The sequence below is a fragment of the Chiloscyllium punctatum genome, chromosome 27 (genome assembly GCF_047496795.1).
Source record: "Chiloscyllium punctatum isolate Juve2018m chromosome 27, sChiPun1.3, whole genome shotgun sequence".
Lineage (NCBI taxonomy): Eukaryota > Metazoa > Chordata > Chondrichthyes > Orectolobiformes > Hemiscylliidae > Chiloscyllium > Chiloscyllium punctatum.
In genome coordinates, this window is record NC_092765.1 from 17194537 (window position 1) to 17217604 (window position 23068).

The following is a 23068-nucleotide window of genomic DNA, read 5'->3' on the forward strand; positions in this document are numbered from 1 at the left end:
GTTAATGAGTGCGGCATGCACGCAATGTATTCCTCCTTACCCTCAGTGTTAGACTGTTGTACTGGTTGCACTTGATCACTTTCTCCATCAGACTCAGACCCAATTTCAGAGTAGGATTCAGATGGCAATGGCTTATCGTTGTCTTCACAGCTTGCACTAGTTTCAAAGGTGTTGCAGTCAGGTTGTGCACCCTGTTGGATTCCTACCCTCTCTCTCCGTGAGAACCTGAATTTTTAAAAAGTGAAAGTCTTTGGAATTTATGATTTTAATTTGGCAGATTCGTGTGTACACTGTTCTCCACAGTTTGTTTTTTAAGTATCAAGAAACATATCAAAAAGTCTAACCAGAGATAAAGGGGCATGACTGACTTCAGGTGATCATGGGGTCATACTCACCATGAAAACAGTGATAGCAGGGCCAAAATACATAATCCAATACATGTAACCAAACAATGAAACAAAGCACTAAAAACAAAACCTGAGGAAATTGAAAAGCCTCCAACACGGGAGGTGATGGCATAGGGGTCTTGTCGCTGGACAATAATGATCCAGATAATGTTCTGGGTACTTGGGTTCAAATCCTGCCACAACAGATGAAGGAATTTGAATTCAATAAAAGAAAACCTGGAAGTAAGAGTCTAATGATGACCATGAATCAATGGTTAGAAAATCCCATCTGGTTTACTAACAACCTTTTCTGGCCTACAGACCCACAGCAATGTGGTTGATTCTTAACTGCCCTCTGGGTAATTAGGGATGGATATTAAATCCTGCCTAGTCAGCGATGCCCTCATTCCCAGGAATTAATTTTTTTTAAAACTGTATTATTTATTGAACTGGAAGGATGTCCTTCACCTGGGCATTTTACTTATTACTCATTCATGGGACTTGGGCATCACTAGCTGTGGCAGTGTTTATTGCCCATCCCTTGTTGCCCTTGAGTGGGTGGTGGTGTGCTGCCTTTTTGAATTGCTGCAGTTCATTTGATGTAGGTAAACCCCACAATGCCGTAGGGAGGAAGTTTCATGATTTTGAAACAGTGACAATGAAGGAAAAACAATATTTTTCCAAACAAGGGGAGGGACTAGCTTGGAGGGGTGCTTGCAGCTGGTGTGTTTCCAGGTGTCTGCTATCATTACCTTTCTTGTGATAGTGGTTGAGAGTTTGGCAGATGCTGTCTGAGGAGCCTGGGTAGATTTCTGCAGATCATCTCCAGATAGTAGACCCTCTTGCTACTGAGCTTATTGATGGAAGGAATTAATGTTTTTGGATGTGTTGCCAATCAAACAGCTGGATGTTGTCAAACTTGTTGAGTATTGTTGGAGCACCACTCACAAGTGGGAAATAATCCACCACATCCTGACTTGTGCCTTACAAATAGTGTATAGGTTTTGGAGAGTCAGCAGGATTCCTAGTCTCTGATTTGCTCAGGTAGCCACATTATGAATATGGTAGTTCAGTTCACTTTCTGGTCAATGAAAACCCTCAGGATATTGATTATAGGGGATTCAACAATGATAATGCATTTTAATTAATATTAAGGGACATTAATATCCCAGAATTAATGACTTGGTTAAGATTCATTACCACATTGTGTCTTTCAACAAAATGTGAGTAACAATGTCACTTTACATCTTACCCAATGGTAACTCAAATGCTTTAGCAGCTAGATCATGAACGAGGTACATATCTGCAGTACTATTCTCCACATGTGCACAAAGCTGATTTCAACTGTTACTGTATAGAGTTGGAAGTTGAAGTCTTATCCCTGCCTCCACAGCTTAAGGTAACTATTTAAGTGGGAACATTTTTGCTTGCTGTATCAAAGCTATGCTCCACAAGAGCATTCCTTTGCCTTAATTTACTGAGCAGCAAGCAGAAGGATCAGCAAAAACTCCCCTGCTTAATATCTTGCAACAGAATAGGTTGTGATCTGGTTTCATCCAGTTGTGAAACATATAAAGAGTTATACAAATATTTTGTGTCCTATCTTCTCCCACTTCTCCTTGAGGTACTAACTCATTGCAAGTGTATTCCCTCTAACATCTCTCACAAGTATTTCATCTCTCCATCTTGACAAAGAAGATTGCTGGATTAGTCAATTCAAGGAGCATCACAAATCATTGAGATTGCATTGTCATCCAGTTCCAAGCACATGCTCTAGGGATGTCACTGAATTGCCTCAGAAGCATGAATCCTGGTTGATTTTTGTATCTAAGCAAACCATTAACTGCTGACCATAAATCAGGACCGACTTTGAAATAAACCTGGGGCATTCATTGTCAGTGTGGTTTAGTTGATAAACTTGACAAGCATTGTGTATTGAGGATTCATTACTTTTATCCATAACATAAATCATGGGACTCACTGACTGCGTAACCAAGCAACAGTTGGTTTAGTCAAGGAACTTTATAGCGCAGTTGGTTAGATGGTTACATTCTAAGTCAAATTAATGTCAACAACATCAGGTTCAATTCCTTGTTAGGTTGGAACAGACACAGGGTCTGCCTCTACACCCTGCCCATAGTAGAAAATCACAGCACTTTGTTGTAGCTTGGCAAATAATTTCCAAGGACCTGTAACAAAGGGAGAGAACGCAAGAATTCCACATTCAATACATAATCATGTAAACATAACATGAACATAGAACAGTACAGCACAGTAAAGGCCCTTCAGCCCTTGATGTTGTGCCAACCTTTTATCCTACTGTAAGATCAGACTAACCCACATACTCTTCATTTTACTGTCTTCCATGCACCTATTCAAGAATCGCTTTAATGTCCCTAATGTACCTGACTCTACTATCACTGCTGGCAGTGCATCCCATGCACCCATGACGCTGTGTAAAGAACTGACCTCTAACATCTCCCCTAAACCTTAATCACCTTAAAATTATGCCCCCTCGTGATAATCATTTCTGCCCTGGGAAAATGTCTCTGATTATCCACTCTATCTATGCCTCTCAACATCTTGTACATGATTAATCAAGTCACCTCTCATCCTTCTTTTCCAAAGAGAAAAGCCCTAGGTCTCTTAATTTTTCTTCATAAAACATGTCCTCCAGTCCAGATAGCATCCCAGTAAATCTCCTCTACACCCTCTTTAAAGCTTCCACATTCTTTCTAGAATGAGGCAACCAAAATTGAATACAATATTCCAAGTGTGGTCTAACCAGGGCTCTATAAAGCTGCAGCATCACCTCATGGCTCTTAAACTCAATCCCTTTGCTAATGAAAGCCAACACACCATAAGCCTCCTTAACAACCCTATCAACTTGGGTGGCAACTTTGAGGGATCTATGGAGGTGGACCCCAAGCTCCCTCTATTCCTCCCCACTGCCAAGAATCCTGCCTTTAACCCTGTATTCTGCATTTAAGTTTGACCTTCCAAAATGAATTACTTTACACTTTTCCAGGTTGAACTCCATCTGCCACTTATCAGTCCAGTTCTGCATCCTGTCAATGCCCTGGTGCAATCGACAACAGCCCTCCACACTACCCGCTACTCTACCAACCTTTGTATCATCAGCGAAGTTACTAACCCACTCTTCCACTTCCTCACCCAAGTCATTTATAAAAATCAGAATGAGCTGAGGTCCAGAACAGATCCCTGCAGAACATCATTGGTCACCGAGCTCCAGGCTGAATACTTTCCATCTACTACTACCTTCTGTCTTCTATGGGCCAGCCAATTCTGCATCCAGATGGCCAGATTCCCTGTCTTCTTACTTTCTGAATGATCCCACCATGGGCAACCTTATCAAATGCCTTGCCAAAATCCATGCACACCACATCCACTGCCCTACCTTCATCAATGTGTTTTGTCACATCCTCAAAGAATTCAATAAGGCTTGGGAGGCATGACATGCCCCTCACAAAGCCATGCTGACTATCTCTAATCAGATTATGGTTTTCCAAGTAATCATAAATCCTATCTCTCAGAATCCTCCCTAATAATTTGACCAACACAGATGTAAGACTGACTGGTCTGAAATTCCCAGGATTATCCCTATTCCCTTTCTTAAACAAGGGAATAATATTTGCCACCCTCCAAACATCTGGCAGTATTCCAGTGGACAATGAGGATACAAAGATCATTGCCACAGGCGCAGCAATCTCTTCCCTCACTTCCTGTAGTAACCTAGAGTATATCCCGTCTGGCTCCGGGGATTTATCAATCCTTATGTTTTTCAAAATTTTCAGCACATCCTCCTTCATAATATCAACATTTTCAAGCATATCAACCTGTTCCACGCTGTCCTCACAAACATCAAGGTCCCTCTCAGTAGTGAATACTGAAGAAAAGTATTCATTAAGGACCTCCCTTACCTCCTCTAACTCTAGGCACAAGTTCCCTTCACTATCCCTGATCAGCCCCACCCTCACTCTGGCCATCCTCTTGTTCCTCACATAAGTGTAGAATGCCTTGGGGGGGGTTTCCTTAATCCTACCACTAAAGCTTTTTCATGTCCCCTTCTAGCTCTCCTAAGTCAATTCTCCAATTCCTTCCTGGCTACCTTGTAACCATCTAGAGCCCTGTCTGATCCTTGCCTCCTCAACCTTAAGTAAGCTTCCTTCTTCCTCTTGACTAGATGTTCCACATCACTTGTCACTCAAGGTTCCTTCACCCTACCATCTATTCCTTGCTTTTTTCAAACTATCATGGGAAAGCAAATCAGTTCAAATTTGGGCTATGACCCATCATTTTTGTCTGTGGTGTAGATGAGTAATAAAGGGTATTCATTCAAATAGACCATGAAACTAGAGAGGTCAAGATCAGACTTGTACATAGGAATTGCTGGAAAGTAGCCATATTGGACTTTAGATATAGTTTATCTTATCTAGGGCTCATAATTCTGCTAAAGCGTTTAGGGAAATGCTCATTACTATCGATCAGACCAAAAGCTATTTAAGTGGGAATTTCACTTTACTCTTTTAGAGTTAACTAATTCGGAATGTACAGACTTTCACTTAACTTTACTCTTTCAGAGTTAACTAGTTATGAATATAAGGATCATTACTGTTCATTAATCCAGCCTAAATTGAAAGGTAATACTAGTAAAGACAAAATTAATTAAATGTGTCAATGAATTCAATACTGAGCTGAGAAACATGAACAAGCCTGGGCCACAAACCAGCCTAGTCATCTCACAGCTGTATTATGCACACATTTATAAGAGGGAGAAAGTGACGACTGTAGGTGCTGGAGATCAGAGTCGAGAGTGTGGTGCTGGAAAAGCAGAGCAGTTCAGGCAGCATCCGAGCTGGAGAATCGACGTTTTGGGCATCATGAATTCCTGATCACTGGCTTATGCCAGAAACGTTGATTCTCCTGCTCCTTGGATGCTGCCTGACCTTTTGTGCTTTTCCAGCACCGAACTCTTGACATTTTTATAAGCACCAAGTTTCGAACAACTGTCCTGGAGAAGAAAGGAATTAAATTGGAACTAACTGGGCAGATCTCTCCGACAGCACACTTGCGTCTGGCGATGCTCCTGCTTCTTCTGATGTGCTTCTCTGCACCCAGGAGAAAAAGAACAGATATTAGTATACAATAAGAGTATTTCAACTAAGTTCAATCTCATACCCAGTATTCAAACATACTCCCAAGAGGCACATGAGCATGAAAAAAATCTAGGATAGTAATTTTGACTTTTGATGATGTATAAAATGAGTAACAACAGAAATCAACAGGTCTGGAGATCAGGAAAAGGTTATAATGGATTGCTGTGTTGCATTGCATGTTTTGCACTACCTTCCAAAGTCAACATTACCCCAAAGTATGGGGTACCATTTTTCTAAGTCTCTAACATTCCAACACTCCCAGTCTCGCTTCAGCTGCCTTTCTCATATCCCCAAACTCTGTGCCTCAGCTTCCTGGTCAGCTGGATTCACACAGACAATTCTCATTCTGTGTAAAGGAGTTCCTTCAGATATCAGATTTAAATATCTCATTTGTTTACTATCTTCACTGTCTGTGCAATGCAGTATACAGACCCCAGGACTTCCTCAGTATAGAACTTTTCTTTCAAAATATTTCCAATTAAGATGCACAGTGTTCGAGGTAGTATGTTATCATGGATAAATGATTGGCTAAATCTTAGAGTTGGGATAAGGGATGCTATGATCCTATGGTAAGGGAAGCACGTTCAGAATGGCAAACTAGTAGAATCCCACCAGGATTAGTATTGGGACCACAATTATTTGTAACATATGTTAATGATTTGGTTGAGGAAAGTTAGTGCACTACAGCAGATGACTTAAAAATAAGTGGGAAGCAAATAGTTAGACAGAAAAATGGTGCTGAGGATTGTCAGATCAGCCATGGAATGATGGAGCAGACTCAATGGATTGAATGGCCTATTTCTGCTCCTACACTTCATGGTATCCACTCTTACCTACTGATCCCTTACTGTATCATGTGTCAACCTGCACTCATTCTATTTCACTGATGAAAGGACATATCAATACAATTTTTCTTCATCTACCCATCTTATGATGGGTTGTTTGCATTAACCATTAATATACCAATTAAGTAGGGAGTCGAAGGATCTTCGGTTTCTCCTCCCAGCTGACACTTCCATGTTGTTTGGCACTCTCACCAGAACTAGTTGAGCTGAGTCTGGGATCGGGGACACCAGGCAACTTGAAAAGAATCCTCTTTACCAAACATTGACAGGAATTGTTACTTGCTGGTACAAGTTCTTTTTATTTCAAAAATATACTTTATTCATAAAAAAAATCTACACATATATATGTACAGTAGCACATCAAGGAAATAAACATTGGATTTTGACTATCCAAACAAAACAAAGGCATCTCCTACTTGAACAAGTCTATATTTACATGCATTTGAGGCACCAGGAGGTTCCGATAATTGAACAGACCTCAAAGTCATTAGCTACTGTGTTACCTCCTCAAATAATTCAAAGTCGATTGCTTAGGCAAAACTTTCCCTTTCAAAATTCCATACAAGCTATTCATTATTACATTTCTCATTTGTAACTTTTCTTTGGTTCTCTGCTATAAGTAAGGATTCTTGATGTTGTCGTGACAGACTGTAATTCCCTCAACATGTTTTGTTTTCCTGTTTTAATTATAAAAATTACATTTAAACATCCACCAGTCCTATAACATGACACCTTCATCATCAATTTATCAAATACAACCGTAATATCTTGGTTAACTCTTCCCTGGAATCTTTCAAAATACAAGGATACAGTACATTCTATTTTTTTGGGGGGGGGGGGGGGCAAGGGTTCAGTTAGCTGAGTTGGCTGGATGGCTGGTTTGTGATGCAGAGTCACATCAACAATATGGCTTCATTTCCTGGCTGAATTTACCTTGAAGGAATCAATCTCTCCTCTTGCCTGTTGTGTGGTGATCTTCCAGTTTCTCGAATGAGAAAGCAGCCTATGGTCTGGTAAGACAATGGTGAACTTAACACCCTTTTCTCTTTGCGATTTTAAATGCACTAATCTCGTTAGTTACCTCATCATGCAATGTCATGTCTACATGTCCCATCTCCCTTCTAAAAACCAAAGCAAAATAATTAAGGTTTTATCATCTCTTTGTCATTACTGTTTTATTATCTTCTCCCTGTAAATACTTAGTGGTTCAATTCTCATTAGACTTCTGTTTTTATTGATATGCCTGCCAAAAGTTTTAAATAATTTGATCATTTAGTTTCATAGGTCCTCTTTGCATTCATAAATTGTCTTCTTGATCTTTGTCCTAATCTCTTTGTATTCTCATTTATCAGTAGAAATTTGGTAAGAGATTGTCCTCACCTGTGTTGTTAGGTGGGGTTGCCGCAGCTGAACATCGTCAGAGAAACTGAAAGATGGTGATATATCAAGGGGCACCTTTTTCATAATGAGGACTACTTGATTTGGATTCTCCCGCAGTTTGGCAACCAGGTTATGCAATGTCCACCCAACCTATTGGTGGAGAAAAAAAAAGCAAGAAGGAAGAGTCCCCAAGTGGGAAATCCATCATTGCAGAGGTTGTTGGAACAATATTTCTCTTTGGATTCAGTTAACAAATAAATTAAGAGGCTTTAAGATGAAAAAAGGGTTCCAGCAGCTCTCTGTGTCATCACTGAGTAATAGGCCCATACATTGAAGGTTTGCAGAATCATAGAATCCCTACAGTGTGAAAGCAGGCCATTCAGCCCAATGAGTCCACATCGACCCTCCAAACACCATCCACCCAGACCCTATCCCTATAAACTTGCATTTCAAATACCGAATCCACCTAACCTCCACATCCCCGGACACTATGGACAATTTACCATGGTCAATCCACCAGATCTGCACATCTTTGGACTATGGGAGGAAACCGGAGCACCCAGAGGAAACCCATGCAGACACACGGAGGATGTGCAAACCCCACACAGTCACCTGAGGGTGGAATCAAATCCAGGTCCATGACACCGTGAGGCAGCAGTGCTAACTACTGAGTCACCATGTCACCCCAAGCACTTTGAATTCTATGTCTTAGTCAGGTGGTTTTGGTAAGGAAGGAAGGTAAAGAGATTTAGGTGTCCAGGAGATCCTAAATGTTAGCATGCAGGGTTCTGGAATGACAGCAGTCAAGGCTATGTTCAAAAAAACACAGCAGGTGGCTGGGAACAGTTCCCCTGTCTTCTCTATCGTGTGCATTATAGCTGAAGGGAGTGAGAATTAGTGATGATGCCTTAGAGAAAATATAATAATATTGGTTTGTATTAATGAAACCTGGACTGTAAGGATTACATGACAAGGTAAGATGACATTTCTTACAATTAATCTATCTTTAAGAGACATGCTCATAATATCAACACTGCACCATGTGACCAATATGTATAAAGATCTCATGCCCCCATCTTGCCTCTGATCACTTGAAGAATGAAGCTAGAATATGGATACATGATTACCAGATCAGGCTGAATTTGTCAAACTTCTAAAGTGTTACATTGAAATTTGAAATTTTAGTCTTATAAACTGTTGATCTGTTTGTGTAATTATTGAATTGACAAAATATGCTTATAGTCAAGAGTGTGGTGCTGGAAAAGCACAGCAGGTCAGGCAGCATCCGAGGAGCAGGAAAATTGACGTTTCGGGCAAAAGCCCTTCATCAGGAATGAGGCTGGGAGCCACTGGGGTGGAGAGATATATTGGGGGTAAGGTATCTGAAAGTGCAATAGGTGGATGGAGATGGGGGTAAAGGTGATAGGTTGGAGGGGAGGTTGGTGGAGATAGATGGAAAGGAAGATTGACAGATGGGACAGGTCATGACAGATGGGACAGGTCATGACGATAGTGCTGAGCTGGAAGGTTGGAATTGGGGTAAGGTAGGGGGGAGGGGAAATGAGGAAACTGGTGAAATTCACATTGATGCCCTGGGGTTGGAGGGTCCCGAGGCAGAAGATGAGGCGTTCTTCCTTCAGGTGTCGGTTGGTAAGGGAGTGGCAATGGAGAAGGCCCAGGACCTGCATGTCCTCAGCAGAGTGGTAGGGGGAGTTGAAGTGTTTGGCCACGGGGCAGGTGTCCCGGAGATGTTCTCTGAAGCACTCTGCAAGTAGGCGTCCAGTCTCCCCAATGTAGAGGAGATCGCATCGGGAGCAGCAGATATAGTAAATGACATATATGTAAGTGCAAGTGAAACTTTGATGGATGTGGAAGGCTCCTTTGGGGTTGTGGGTGCAGGTTTTGCAATTCCTGCGGTAGGGGAAGGTGCCAGGAGGGGAGGATGGGTTGTTAGGGGGCGTGGACCTGATGAGGTAGTCACAGAGGGAATGGTCTTTATGAAAAGCAGATAGGGGTGGGGAGGGAAATATATCTCTGGTGGTGAGGCCTGTTTGTATGTGGCGGAAATGACGGAGGATAATGCAATGTATACGGAGGTTGGTGGGGTTGAAGGTGAAGACCGGGGGGTTCCTTGTTGCGGATGGAGAGGCGGGGTTCGAAGGCGGATGTGTGGGACGTGGATGAGATGTGCTGGAAGGCTTCATCAACCAAGTGGGAGGGAAAATTGCAGTCTTTAAAGAAGGAGGCCATCTGGTGTGTCCTGTGGTGGAATTGGTCCTCCTGAAGCAGATCCAGTGGATGCAGAGGATTTGGGAATAAGGGATAGCATTTTTGCAGGAGGCAGGGTTGGAGGTGATCTAATCCAGGTAGCTGTGGGAGTTGGTGGGTTTGTAGAAGATGTCTGTGTTGAGTCGGTCACCATTGATGAAGATGGAGAGGTCCAGGAAGGGGGGAGAGGTGTCACAGATAGTCCAGGTGAATTTAAGGTTGGGGTGGAATTTGTTGGTGAAGTTGATAAACTGTTCAATCTCCTTGTGGGGGCACAAGGTGGCACCGAGGCAGTCATCAACGTAGCAGGAGGAAAAGGTGGGGAATGGTGCCAGCGTAACTGCAGGAGATGGACTGTCCCACGTAGCCGACAAAGGGACAGGCATAGCTGGGGCCCATGCGGGTGTCCGTGGCTGCCCCTTTCGTCTGGAGGAAGTGGGAAGATTCGAAGGAGAAATTGTTGAAGGTGAGGACCAGTTCAGCCAAATGAATAAGAGTGTCAGTGGAAGGGGACTGGTGGGGGCATTCAGAAAGGAAGAAATCGAGGGTTTGGAGGCCCTGGTCATAGCAAATGGAGATGTTTGAGGTCTGGATGTCCATGGTAAAGATGAAGCATTGGGGGCCAGGGAAACAGAAGTCTTGGAGGAGGTGGAGAGTGTGAGTGGTGTCCCAAATGTATGTGGGGAGTTCCTGGACCAGGGGAGATAGGACAGTATCGAGGTATGTGGAGATGAATTCGGTGGGGCAGGAGCAGGCTGAGACAATGGGTTGGCTGGGGTAGTCAGACTTGTGAATCTTGGGAAGGAGGTAGAATCAGGCAGTGCGGGGTTCCCAAACTATGAAGTTGGAAGCTGTGGGTGGGAGATTCCCTGAGGTGATGAGGTTCTGTACGATCTGGGAGATGATAGATGGGGGGTGTGGGGTCATGGTCAAGGGGGCAGTAGTAGGAGGTGTCTTCGAGTTGGCACCTGGGTTCAGCAATACAGAGGTCAGTGCACCAAACTACCACTGCTCCCCCTTTGTCTGCTGGTTTGATGGTGGAGTTGAGGTTAGAGCAGAGGAAATGGACGGGTGCGCGTTGTGAGGGTGAGAGGTTGGAGTGGGGGAGGGAGGTAGACTGGTTGAGGTGGTCAATGTCTGGGTGGTAGTGGAACTAAAGAGGACAAGGGCGGGTCTCACACCGGCATAGGGTGTCCTGGTGGATGGGGTGTGTTGGAGGCGGGCGAAGAGGTCCTCTGAAGGTGGGCAGGAGTATTGATTGAAAAAGTAAGCTCAGAGGTGGAGGCAGCGGAAGAAGTATTCGATGTCACAATGCGTTGATGTGTGAACAGAGTGGACTAAGTTTTTATCTTTGGAAAAATGAAATGTGTTATGCTTCGTAATCAAGATACCTTTGCGTGACTTGCCCAACACATCATCACTGTATGTGACATGAGGGTATAAAGGTCTCATCATCCATCTTACCTGGGATCACTTGAGTGTCTGAGGAATGCAATATTTGTACATAATTGTTAGTAGTAATGTATATCTGTTGGATTATTCAATGCCACAATATCCACACCCAACTCCTCATGTTGTGGGAGATATTACCACATCAGCTAAAGTACCTTTAAGAAGCAAACTGACAACATTAAGCGATATGAAAAAAGGAGATATGTGGACTTAGTTTGCAGACTAGGTATACTTTCACTGAAGGGTGAAAATTACTTGAGAACTTTGAGAAGCCTTTTTCGCTGGAGCTTTACAATCACTGTCATTTGAAATGAAAATAAAGAATAAAGAAAGACAGAAGAAAACAAATTGAGGAGAGGATCACTACCCATACTATAACAAATAAGAATTGTTATTTGAGATTATACCAAACATTCCAACTTGAATCTGTTTTTCTCACCTCTCCTTAGGATGCTCTTCATTTGTTTTCATTATTTAACCTTCTTTTATAATCAACCCATTCAGAGATGTTATTACAAATCTCTGGAGCAGTTGGGACTCGAACCTAGGACTCTCATAAGGACACTACCACTGAGTCAAAGGAGGTCCATAGGATGTAATTCTTGTTAGCATTAGGATTGTATACACAACTAAATAATTACTGTTTGGATGATCACCCTCAAACATTGCACTTTAGCCTCCGAGTTAAGACCAAGTTAAAGGCATTGAGGGATAAAAGCACAGGAAATAAGAGTTAAGATACAGATAAGCCACAATTGTACTGAACAGCAAAACAGACTCAAGGGATAGATGGAACATTCCAAATATTCTGATGAGAGCTGGAATCATGCAACCAAGCTCAATCTACCTATTCAATATCTGCATATGCTAACTTCCCAGACACAGTCATGGTGAAGAATTGGAGAAAGAACTCTGACTCCTGATCCAGGAAGCCTGAATTCTTTGGTGTTTATCATATAGAAAATACTGACAATATGGAAGCTGTCAAAAATAGATTAATTTCCATACATCATCAACTGAACTTGGATCAACATCCAGTGTTTAAAGGAAGGGGGTTTATTGTAAACATTTGGAGTCAACAAATTCAGAAAATCAAAATTAAAAATTCATAAGTAAAAGTAAAAGGGATCATTAGAAAGGTGAAGGGAGAGAAAAAAACAAGGGTGTTCAATATCTAGAGAATATTTAAGGGTATTTATAGCGCACAAGAAAAAGGAAGTTAGAAAGAAGGTCACTTTTATACTTAAAAGGGAGGTCACAACAGGGAAACTCTAAGAAGTGAACTGGAGGAAAATAATCAGAAAGCAGTTTTTAAATTAAAAAGGTTGATGGGACTCAAGTTAAAATAGTCAGTAGATGTAGATGGTAGCCCAGTAAACAGAGGGTACTGGTCAGGGGAGAAAGGGAGGTGCACTAACTAAAATTATCCAAACCTCTTTAGAATTGGGAATTATGACAAACAACTGGAGCGTGGAAAAGATTACATACTGTAAATATACCAATAGGAACATTAATTCCTTTTTAACGCTATAAAGATAAAGTGAATGGATACCAAAGAGAGTGGTAGGTGCCTGGAACACGTTGCCAGCAGAGTAGTAGAGACAGGCACTGTAGATTCATTTAAGATGCATCTGGGCAGATGCATCAGTAGGTGGGGAGCAGAGGGATATAGATGCTTAGGAATGGGGTCACAGGTTTAGACAGTGGATTTGGATCGGCTCAGGCTTGGAGGGCCAAAGACTCTGTTCCTGAGCTGTAAATTTTCTTTGTTCTTTCTTTGGATACAGGAGTAGATAAGGGTTAGCTCCAGTTAAAGAGTTAGAACTTACACAAGTTACATGTACTGACTTGTAGCACACTTAAATCATCTAATGCAAATTTGTGATACCTAATACTTACTACAACCATATCATTCACTTGGACGACCTCATCTCCTGGTCGAATTTTCTGAGAGCGATAAGCTGGAGACTAAATGAAAGGAAGTAAAGTCGATTTCATAAAAACATTCACTCAGTCATCTGCTATCCAACCAGGGTTACACATTCATATATTAAGACTGTTTAATTTTCTGTATTTTTAAAATGTGGAGCGAAATGAGAAAAAAACTCTTTGTAAACAAAGAATTGCTACATGTTTTGAAAGCAAATCAGCCAAGACTCGTTACAAGCATTGCTTACAAAAGTGCTTGTTCAAGCAGTGATTGAAGTACAGTGTATAGATAAGCTGGAGCCAAAGAGTTATGTAAACTGGAGCTTTGGTTGGCAACAAACAGCTGATTAGTCTATAGACTAGTAACCAGTTATTAATGATAAAGGCCTTCTGCCAGCCAAAAACTGTGTAATTGATGAACAAGATAGTGAGAAGCCTTTAGATTTCTGTCATATCAGAAGCTCTCTGTTTTCTGCACTAAAAGCTGTTAATGAAAGCCTGAAAAAAATGGTGTTATTGTATGCTGTGACTTTTAATTAATAAGTCAGAGAGCTTTTATAAATGTGAACTGGTCCCTGTGTCTCCTGCAAACCAGTGAAAGTCTCTTGAGAAGGAAGACTGGGATGTAGTATTCTTGTCAGCATAAAGAATCAAAATGGGAAAGGTAGTCCCACAATGGCTAACAAATTAGGCATGGTATTAGACTCAAAAAAAGGGGCAAACAAATTGGCCAAAAATTTTAAAAAGCAGCGGGCCTGAGGATTGGGAACAATTTTGATTTCAGCAAAGGCGGTCAATGGGATATATTAAGAAGAGGAAAATGGAGTATGGGAAAATAAGCTTGGGGAACATACACACTGATTGTAAGAGCATCTATAGGTATGGAAAGAGAAAAATATTAGTGAAGACATGTGTGGGTCCTTTACAGTCAGAAACACAGGAAGTAATAATGAGAAACAAACAGATGGCAGACTTGCCAGGGTAGGAGCTACTGGTTGAGGTTGAATAGGCTGGGGCTATTTTCTCTGGAGCATCCGAGGCTGAGGGGTGACCAAATCGAGGTTTATAAAATCATGAGGAGCATGGATAGGGTAAATAGGCAAGGTCTTTTCCCCAGCGTGGGGGTGTCCAAAACTAGAGGCATTGGCTTAAGGTGAGAGGGAAAAGATGTAAAAAGGACCTAAAGGGCAACGTTTTCATACAGAGGATGGTGCATGTATGGAATAAACTGCCAGAGGAAGTGATAGAGGCTGGTACAATTACATTTAAAAAGGTATCTGGATGGGTATGTGAATATGAAGTGTTTAGAAGGATATGGTCCAAATGCTGGGATTAGATTTATTTTGGATATCTGGTCAGCATGGATGAGTTGGAGTGAAGGGTCTGTTTTTGTGCTGTATATCTCTGACTCTAAGTGGTGGGCAGTAATTAATGAGTACCACAGAGATCACGATTGAACCTTAGCTACTCATAATATATATAAATGATTTTGATAAGGGACCTAAGTATTTGCAGATTAGCACAACACCAGGTGGGAGGGGGAACGGTGATGAGGATGCAAGACGCTTCAGTGTGATTTGGACAAGATGAATTAGAGGCAAACACATGGCAGATTAAGAATAATGTGGATAATTGTGTGGTTATCCTCTTTAGTAGTCAAAACAAAATCAGTAAAGCAGATTATCTGAATGGTCATAGCCTGAGAAAATGGGAGCTGGACATCCTTGTACACACGTCACTGAAACTAAACATGTAGCTGCAGGTGTAAAGAAAGCAAATATATCTTCATAGCAAGAGGTTTCAAATTCAGGGGCAGGGATGGCTTGCTGTGATTGTACAGGGTCTTAGTAAGACTATACCTAGAGAATTGTGTGGTCTCCTGCCTGTGGAGGGAGTGTAACAAAGGCTTACCAGACTGATTCCTGGGATGGACGGACTGATGTATGAAGAAGACAAAATATGTTAGGACTATGTTCACTGGAATTTAGAAGAATGAGGGGTGATTTCATAGAACCTGGAAAATTCTAACAAAACAAGGTAAACTCAGAAAAGATGTTACTTCTGAACAAGATGTCCATAAACAGGGAAATGGGGTAGGTCATTTCGAACTGAAATATGAAGAAATGTCTTCATCCAGAGTGTGGTGATCCTGTGGAACTTTCTGCCACTGAAAATGGTTGAGGTCAAAAATTAAATGTTTTCAAGGAGTTATGTACTGTTCTTAGAGCTAAAGGGATTGAAGGGTTTGGGGAGAAAGCAGGGAACAGGGTACTAAGTTGGATGAAAACCCATAATCATATTGAATGGTGGTGCAGGCTTAAAGGGCCAAATGGCCTACTCCTGTTCTAATTCTTTATGTTTCATAAAAATCCCAGCAACCCTGTGAACAGAACCTCTAAACTGTTTTCCTGGTGTTTCTCTCGATTCACGACACCCGCTTGCCCTACCCTTTCAGGTTTTGGTCCATACTTTCTGTCGGTCAGGTCTGAAAGAACAGGTGGACTCAGCATTCTCATAATGTATTTGCTTCTCTTTACCTTTGAAGACACACTGGAGGTGAAAGTTCTATCCAGCTGCTCTCCCATTAGACAGAGACAGACATGATGAGGATCGATCAGCAAGGTCGAGAAGATGAGCCAGTGTGGGAATTGAACCCATGCTGCAGGCATCATTCAGCATCGCAAACTAACCATCTAGCCAACTATTTTATATACTGCACATGGATACATTTGTACCAGGATATCACAATTAAATTCTGCAGGGTGACATGAAAACCAGCAGGAAGTTGTAAATTATTTCTTTGAAGTGCGAAAAAGACTTACATAAACTCTGAATGAATATCTAAAATAATTGTCAGAAAATCTAGGCAATACTGGCAAGGTGTAACCCTGTATAGATGATGAAGGGTTTTCTCTTTGAGCTGCAGCAGTTGTGTTATGTGTTAATAGTGTTTGCACAATGAGATAAGATTGAGAATGTTTAAAAACAGTGACTCATCTTTAAGTCACGAAAGTGTCTGACTTGGAGCAAATCTTAGTGAAGATGGTGCCAAGTCAGGGTAAGTTGATCACTCATACGAGACTACAAATAAAAATCACAAAGCCGAAAAGAGACAAAAAATGGAAGTGAAATTCAGAGATGCACACTCATGTACAGAACAACAAGCGTACATCGGGAGAGAAACATACAAACAGGTTAGTAGAAGATCAGGGAAACTACACAAGGTAATGAACAGCTCTGCCAGAATCACCTATATTACAAGAATAATTTACAATGGAAATGGACAAAGTGTCTCTGACAGATACACAGAGGCCTTAACTAATATTCACACAAGTACAAGTTGATAGAAACAAATAAGCAGGTTAACAGAAATCGGCAGAGAGCAGGTGCAAGATTAATAGACACAAACAGGGATACATAGAAACAGAACAGGAATTATGTACACACGTACAGTGTGAGCTAAATAAATATCACTTACATTTACTGTGGTTCCTGTGATAAAATGCAGCCCATTATTCGACTTGATTTCAATTCCCTGAACAATGTAAAGGGACAGTCCTTAATCCAGGAATAGGTAAGGAAAAACAGAAAATGACTAATAGCTTGAGAACTGCGTTCGCCATAACTGGAGACATGAACTTGCACTAGTCGCATGCAATGTACTAAAATACTTCTGACATTTAATATCTTGGCCATCTATAATATTCCCAGATCAATGTACACGTCAGCACTAGACACAGCTGTTACAACCCTCAATCAAACAAGTTGCAGAACAACCCACAGTTTGATTTAGAAATTAATATTAGATTTTCATTTACAGGTCTGAGATAGTTTGAGTGGAGTGTCCTGATTTCATGATGTATGTCTCATAAATTCAGCTACTATAAATTAGATTATTCACAACCTAGAGACACAGTCATTTAGCACACAAACAGACCCTTTTGTCCAACTCGTCCAGGCTGACCAAATTTCACAAACTGAACTAGCCACATTTCCTGCATTTGGCACACATCTTTCTAACATCAGGGTGAATATCTGAAATTTTAAAGATGTGCAGCCTGAAGATGTAAATTTTGGATAGGAAACCTTTTGAAACGGGATCATATCCAACATTCCTGTAATTTGTTCCTGCCTCCATTTGGATTTCCAACATCTATGCGTGGCAGTCTTCTAGAACTGCAAGTTGTTATGAAGTTGAAGGCAGTTGGATTTAGAGTTGAATTTGGATTTGGATAGATTTGGACAGGTTTAGACAGATCCAGTATGAGATTTGAACAGATTTGGAGTATGAAAGATCCCAGGAGATTTAAACACTTGTCGATTAATGTCCTAGATCTTTAAATAAAAACGTAGGTGAAAAAATGTGTTTAATTTTGGTTACTTATGGTTAGTTAAATTAAAAATGAGGGAAATGGCTGTTAACATTGAAGAGGTTCTGGGGTTTGAAGATGCTTGCCAAATTTGCCAAGAGAGTTTAGAAAGACAAAAGAAGATCATACTTTTAGAATTAGCACATAGATTAGAATTGCATTTAACCAGGGATAAAAGGAAAGCTGAAAATATAATGTTGTTGGTCAGGCACTTAGGTGTATCAGAGAAACAGACAAATGCAGTAGAATTGGAAAAACCTAAATTAGAATTGAGGCAAATGGAATTACAAAATAAAGAAAGGGAAAGAAGAGCCATGTTAGAGGAAAGTGAAAGGGAGAGAAAGTTCTTAGCTGAACAAAAAGAAAAGGAGTGAGAGGAGAAAGAGAGAGAGGAAAAAGAAAGGAAAGCAAGTTCTTAGCTGAAGAGAGAGAGAAGAAAGAGAAAGTGAATTGGAAAGAGAATTTGAACTTCAGAAGTTATGAATTAGTCAGGAAAGTCAAGTTAGCAGATGAAGAGAGAAAGTAGTGATGTATACAAGTATGTTAAATCATTGCCACATTTTGATGAGAAAGATGTCAAAGCTTTCTTTATTTCATTTGAAAAACTGGCTAGGCAGATGGAGTGACCAGAGAATTTGTGGGAAATGCTAGTTCAGGCTAACCTGATAGGCGGGGCTAGTGAAGTATTTGCAGAGCTGTCAAATGAGGGGGGTCAAGAGATTATGCAGGTATCAAAAAGGTGACTTTGGGTACTTATGAATTGTATAGACAGCGAATTGTATAAAAAGCGTATAGACAACGGTTCAGAAACATAAAGAAGGAATCAGATCAGACTTATGTTGAGTTTGAAAGAATTAAACACAGTCATTTTGATAGATGGGCATGGGCCTTAAAAATAGATAAGACCTATGAGGCTGTAAAAGAGATTATTCTGCTGGAAGAGTTTAAAAACTCACTTCCAGGGATGATAAGAATTCAATTGGATGAACAGAAAGTTCAAGAAGTGGGAAGAGCAGCAGAGATGGTAGATGAGTATGCACTGGTGCAAAATCTAGCTTCCAGCAGGAATTTCGTCCTATAAGAGATAGAAATTGGGAGAAGGAGAGATCCTTCATTATAAAACAAGGAGTAGATCACACTGGTAATAGTTTACCACAGGTGAAAAAGAAAACCCAAGAGGGTGGAAAGGAGACAAAAGGCCTCAGGTATTTTTATGGTAATGCAGCGCGACACATAAAAATACAGTGTTGATGGTTTAAGAAGGGCACTGAGGGGATTCAAGATGGCAGCGATCCAGTAGGTCCAAGTCTGCTAAGCTCTGCCCAGGACCCAACCAAAATGGGTCACCTACCTTTGAAAATTGAGGTCATTAGTAGAAAATCCAGTTGCTGGGCCTTCCTAAGCAGGAGGAAGAAGGCCAGCGTGTTAAGTCTCTGGAGCAATGGCTCCCACAACTGCTGAAGCTGGAGTCTGAGGTAAGACTGGGTGCAGGTTGAGCGGGCCCACCAGGTTGCAGTGCGCAGGCCTGGTTCGAACCAGTGACCCTGCCTGGTCCTAGTCTGACTCCGGCACTACAGAGACAAACAAATGTTGCTGGAGGCCTCCAGAACACTTGGGAAGGATACCCAGTCTATGATGTACAAGGGATCAAGAATAATGCTCTTTCAGGACTTCTCCCCATCATGACTCGCAAGAGGAAGGTGTTTGATGAGGTCAAGAAGCATCTGAGGGATTTGAATATTCAGTGCTCCAGGAGATATCCGACAACACTGTGCTTCAGCCACAGAGGGTCTGTGTTTACCTTTAGATCACCGGAAAAGGCAAAAGAATTTTTGGATGCTCTAACATAGATTGATTGGCCTGAATTATATGGATAATTATTCTATTTTACCTCTCTTTCCTCCACTTCCCCTTCTTTCTTTCTTTTTTTTCCGATTTTTATTTGTTATCTGCTTGGTTCACCTGGTTGTTGGGGGGTGATTTTGATTTTTCCTTTAATATATGTCGGGATTATAATTTTATATATTTTACCTCCTGTTGCTACTTTGCCAAGAATGCCTAGGGTGGTAGTATGGAAGGGGTGGGTCGGGTACCCACCTTTAACTTCCTTGTATTAAGACATTGGTATTTGTTTATTTTGCTTTGTGATGTCTGGGTGAGGGCATGGCTCCAACTGGAAGGAGTCATGGTGGGATTATTGGATGGTAGGAGTGCCCCCTGTGGACAAGGGGGAACGGCTCCTTTTAGTTATGTTTATGTTGTTATTTCCTCAGAATAGTTTTTAGTAGTTCTGATTTATTAGTTTTAAAGGTTGTATTTTAAATTTATGTGAATTGTTTACAGTCTTTACTCAATGCTCTATGAGTGGGGTTCTTCCTCCTGGGGGGGTCTCGGACTTTCCTGGATAATCATGGCTAGTTATTCCTCCTCTAGCTTATCTCTCCACGCTTCAGGCTCACTGCCTTTATTCCTGATGAAGGGCTTTTGCCCAAAACATCGATTTCGCTGCTCATTGGATGCTGCCTGAACTGCTGTGCTCTTCCAGCACCACTAATCCAGTATTTGCTTTCCAGCATCTGCAGTCATTGTTTTTACCATGGCTAGTTATTTGTCTAAACGGTGCACCTGGAATGTTAAAGGGAGTCACTCACTAATTAAAAGGAAAAAGATACTGTCAAGTCTTAAAGAAGAGAAGGTCGATGTAGCCCTATTACAGGAAACACACCTCACTGACAAGGACCATTTGAAGCTGCAACAGGGAGGATTTGGCCAGCTGTTCTTTTCATCTTTTAACTCGAAAAGTAGAGGAGTGGCCACTCTCACCCGGAAGAATCTCCCATTTCAAGTGTTAAGCCAAATAAAGAATGAGTCCGGGTGGTTTATAATACTTAAAGCTCTAATATATGGAGAGGAATACAGGATCCTGAATGTACATTGCCCTCCAGCACATCCTTTTAAATTCATAACATATGCGCTCTCCAGATTGATGGCTCTTGGGGCGCATCACACAATTATATGGGGAGATTTCAACCGTATCACTGACCCCGAGGTGGACAGGATCCCTAGGGGCTCTGTAGGTATATTTATGCAATCTAGGCAGTTGGTGGACTTAAATAGGGAGTGAGGACTGGTAGATGTGTGGAGGATAGTGGTTTTCCCTTTTATTCTAACCCACATAAGTGCCATATCAGAATTCATATGTTTTTTGTCCTGTCCTGCAAAATAAGGAATATAGTAGTTTCTGACCAAGCGGCAGTGTATATGGAGATCAAGTCTGGTGGTGATGAGATGTACTCCCGGCACTGGCGTATGGACCCTTTTCTACTGAAAGATAAAAAGTTTATGGAATACCTTTTGCAGGAAATTAAAGCTTTCTAGGATATTAACTTAGGTATGAACAGCAACCCATTGGTGGTGTGGAAGACTGCCAAGACCAATGCGCGAGGCTTGATTATCTTGTATTCTGTGACACAGAAATGACAGAGGGGAGAACAACAACGTCTGCTCAAGGCTCACTTGAAGGCAGCTGAGTCCGTGTATGTTAATAGGCTGTCGATAACCAAATTACAGCAGATTACAGTCCTCAGAGCTACTTTGAAGGCTGCACTTACTCAAACAGCAAAGAGGGAGATATTATTTGCGAAGCAGAGACTATTTGAGTTGGACGATAAGCCGGGCAGGTATCTAGCGTACCTTGCCAGAAAGAAGCAGGCTCCCCAACATCTATTAGAGAGAGTGCTGGCACTTTGACTTGTGATCCTAAAAAGATCAATGCAGCATTTAGAAAGTTCTATTTTGAGCTGTATCAGTCGGAGGGCTGTGAGGATAGAATGAGCAAGATGGAGTCCTTTTTTAAGAACTTGGACCTCTTGGGTGTAACATCGGAGCAGGTGTCCTTTTTGAGAGTCCCTTTGACAACTCAGGAAGTGCAGGAGGCAGTGAGGCTGCTCCAGAGCGGTAAAGCGCCCGGGCCAGATGGATTCCAAACGGAGGTTTATAAGGAGTTTACAGATGAACTGGCCGGACCACTTATAGACGTGTACAGCTACTTATTCAGTCAGGGTAGTCTCCCGCCCTCTTTGAGGGGAGCAAATATCTGTCTCATTCTCAGAAAAGGGAATGCCTCAGAAGACTGTACTTCATACAGTCCTATATCCTTACTGAATGTGGACTTTAAAATCCTGTCAAAAATGCTGGCATTAAGACTGGAGAGGGTATTGCTATTTATCATAAAAGAGGACAAGACAGGGTTTACTAAGGGTCGCAGGTCCACTAATAATATCAGAAGAGTACTAAACATTGTGCAAATATGCCAGCAAAAAGCGATACTGGGCTTGGTAATTTCCCTAGACGCAGAGAAAGCATTCGATCGGGTGGAATAGCCGTACCTCTTTTATATCATGGAACGGTTTGGCCTTGGAGAGGTTTTTACCAAATGGGTGGCAGTACTATACAGTGACCCAAAAGCAGTGGTGCTTACTAATGGCATAAGATCAAATAGTTTTAGCGTTAGCAGAGGTTGTCATCAAGAGTGCCCTCTTTTGCCATGATTATTCACAGTAGTGATTGAACCACTGGCGGAAGCCATTCGGACAGATCTCAGTATAATGGCCCCGGAGGTAGAATCAGGCATAAAATTACTCTTTATGCGGACGATGTCCTTCTTTTCTTAACTGATCCAGTGACATCTGTGCCCCGCTTAATACAAGTGGTTAATTTATTTTATGTGTTTTCAGGGTACAAAATTAATTTCATGAAATCAGAAGCCATGCCGGTGGGAGGTCTTACCAAAATATCCAACTTTGGAGGTGGAACCTGCTTCCCCTTTCAGTGGTCACAGGGAGGTTTTCAGCACTTAGGCACTTTTATTATCCCGGCTTTTGATCAGTTATATAAAGCTAACTATGTGCAGTTGTTTGAGAAAATAAGACAGGTCCTTTGGCGCTGGGAAGATCTTCCGATATCCTGATTAGGAAGAATATGTCAAGATGAATGTTCTCCCTCGAATATTATACCCCATGAGAATGCTCCCTTTGATATTGCCGAGGCAAGTGCTGTGTGGGAGGTTTTTTTTGTGTTTTTTTCCAGACTTTAGGAAGTACCAGCTGAGCTCCTTGCTATCATATGTGGCTGATTGGGCCTCTTGATATTTACATATCAAGGCTTCACAGGCAAAATGCCCCCTCATCAACCTGCTATTTATGGGACAAGGTGAGAACTGTCATGGATCATTGTAAAAGCCCAAATGTCCTAAACACAGT

At 41.6% G+C, this 23068-nt stretch overlaps 1 protein-coding gene across 3 annotated transcripts in view; it reads right to left on the bottom strand.

The window, feature by feature from the left end:
* Positions 1-23068, bottom strand: part of cnksr1 (connector enhancer of kinase suppressor of Ras 1) — an 87805-nt gene that overhangs the window by 32192 nt on the left and 32545 nt on the right. For 2 of the 3 annotated variants that reach the window (XM_072548207.1, XM_072548209.1), the window contains exons 7-11: positions 16916-16972; positions 13408-13476; positions 7789-7938; positions 5451-5515; positions 41-225 (exon numbers count right to left, since the gene is read on the bottom strand). In XM_072548207.1, the coding sequence (XP_072404308.1) occupies positions 41-225; positions 5451-5515; positions 7789-7938; positions 13408-13476; positions 16916-16972 (526 nt within the window). The remainder of the gene's footprint in view (positions 1-40; positions 226-5450; positions 5516-7788; positions 7939-13407; positions 13477-16915; positions 16973-23068) is intronic. The other variant, XM_072548208.1, reaches the window with a different exon arrangement.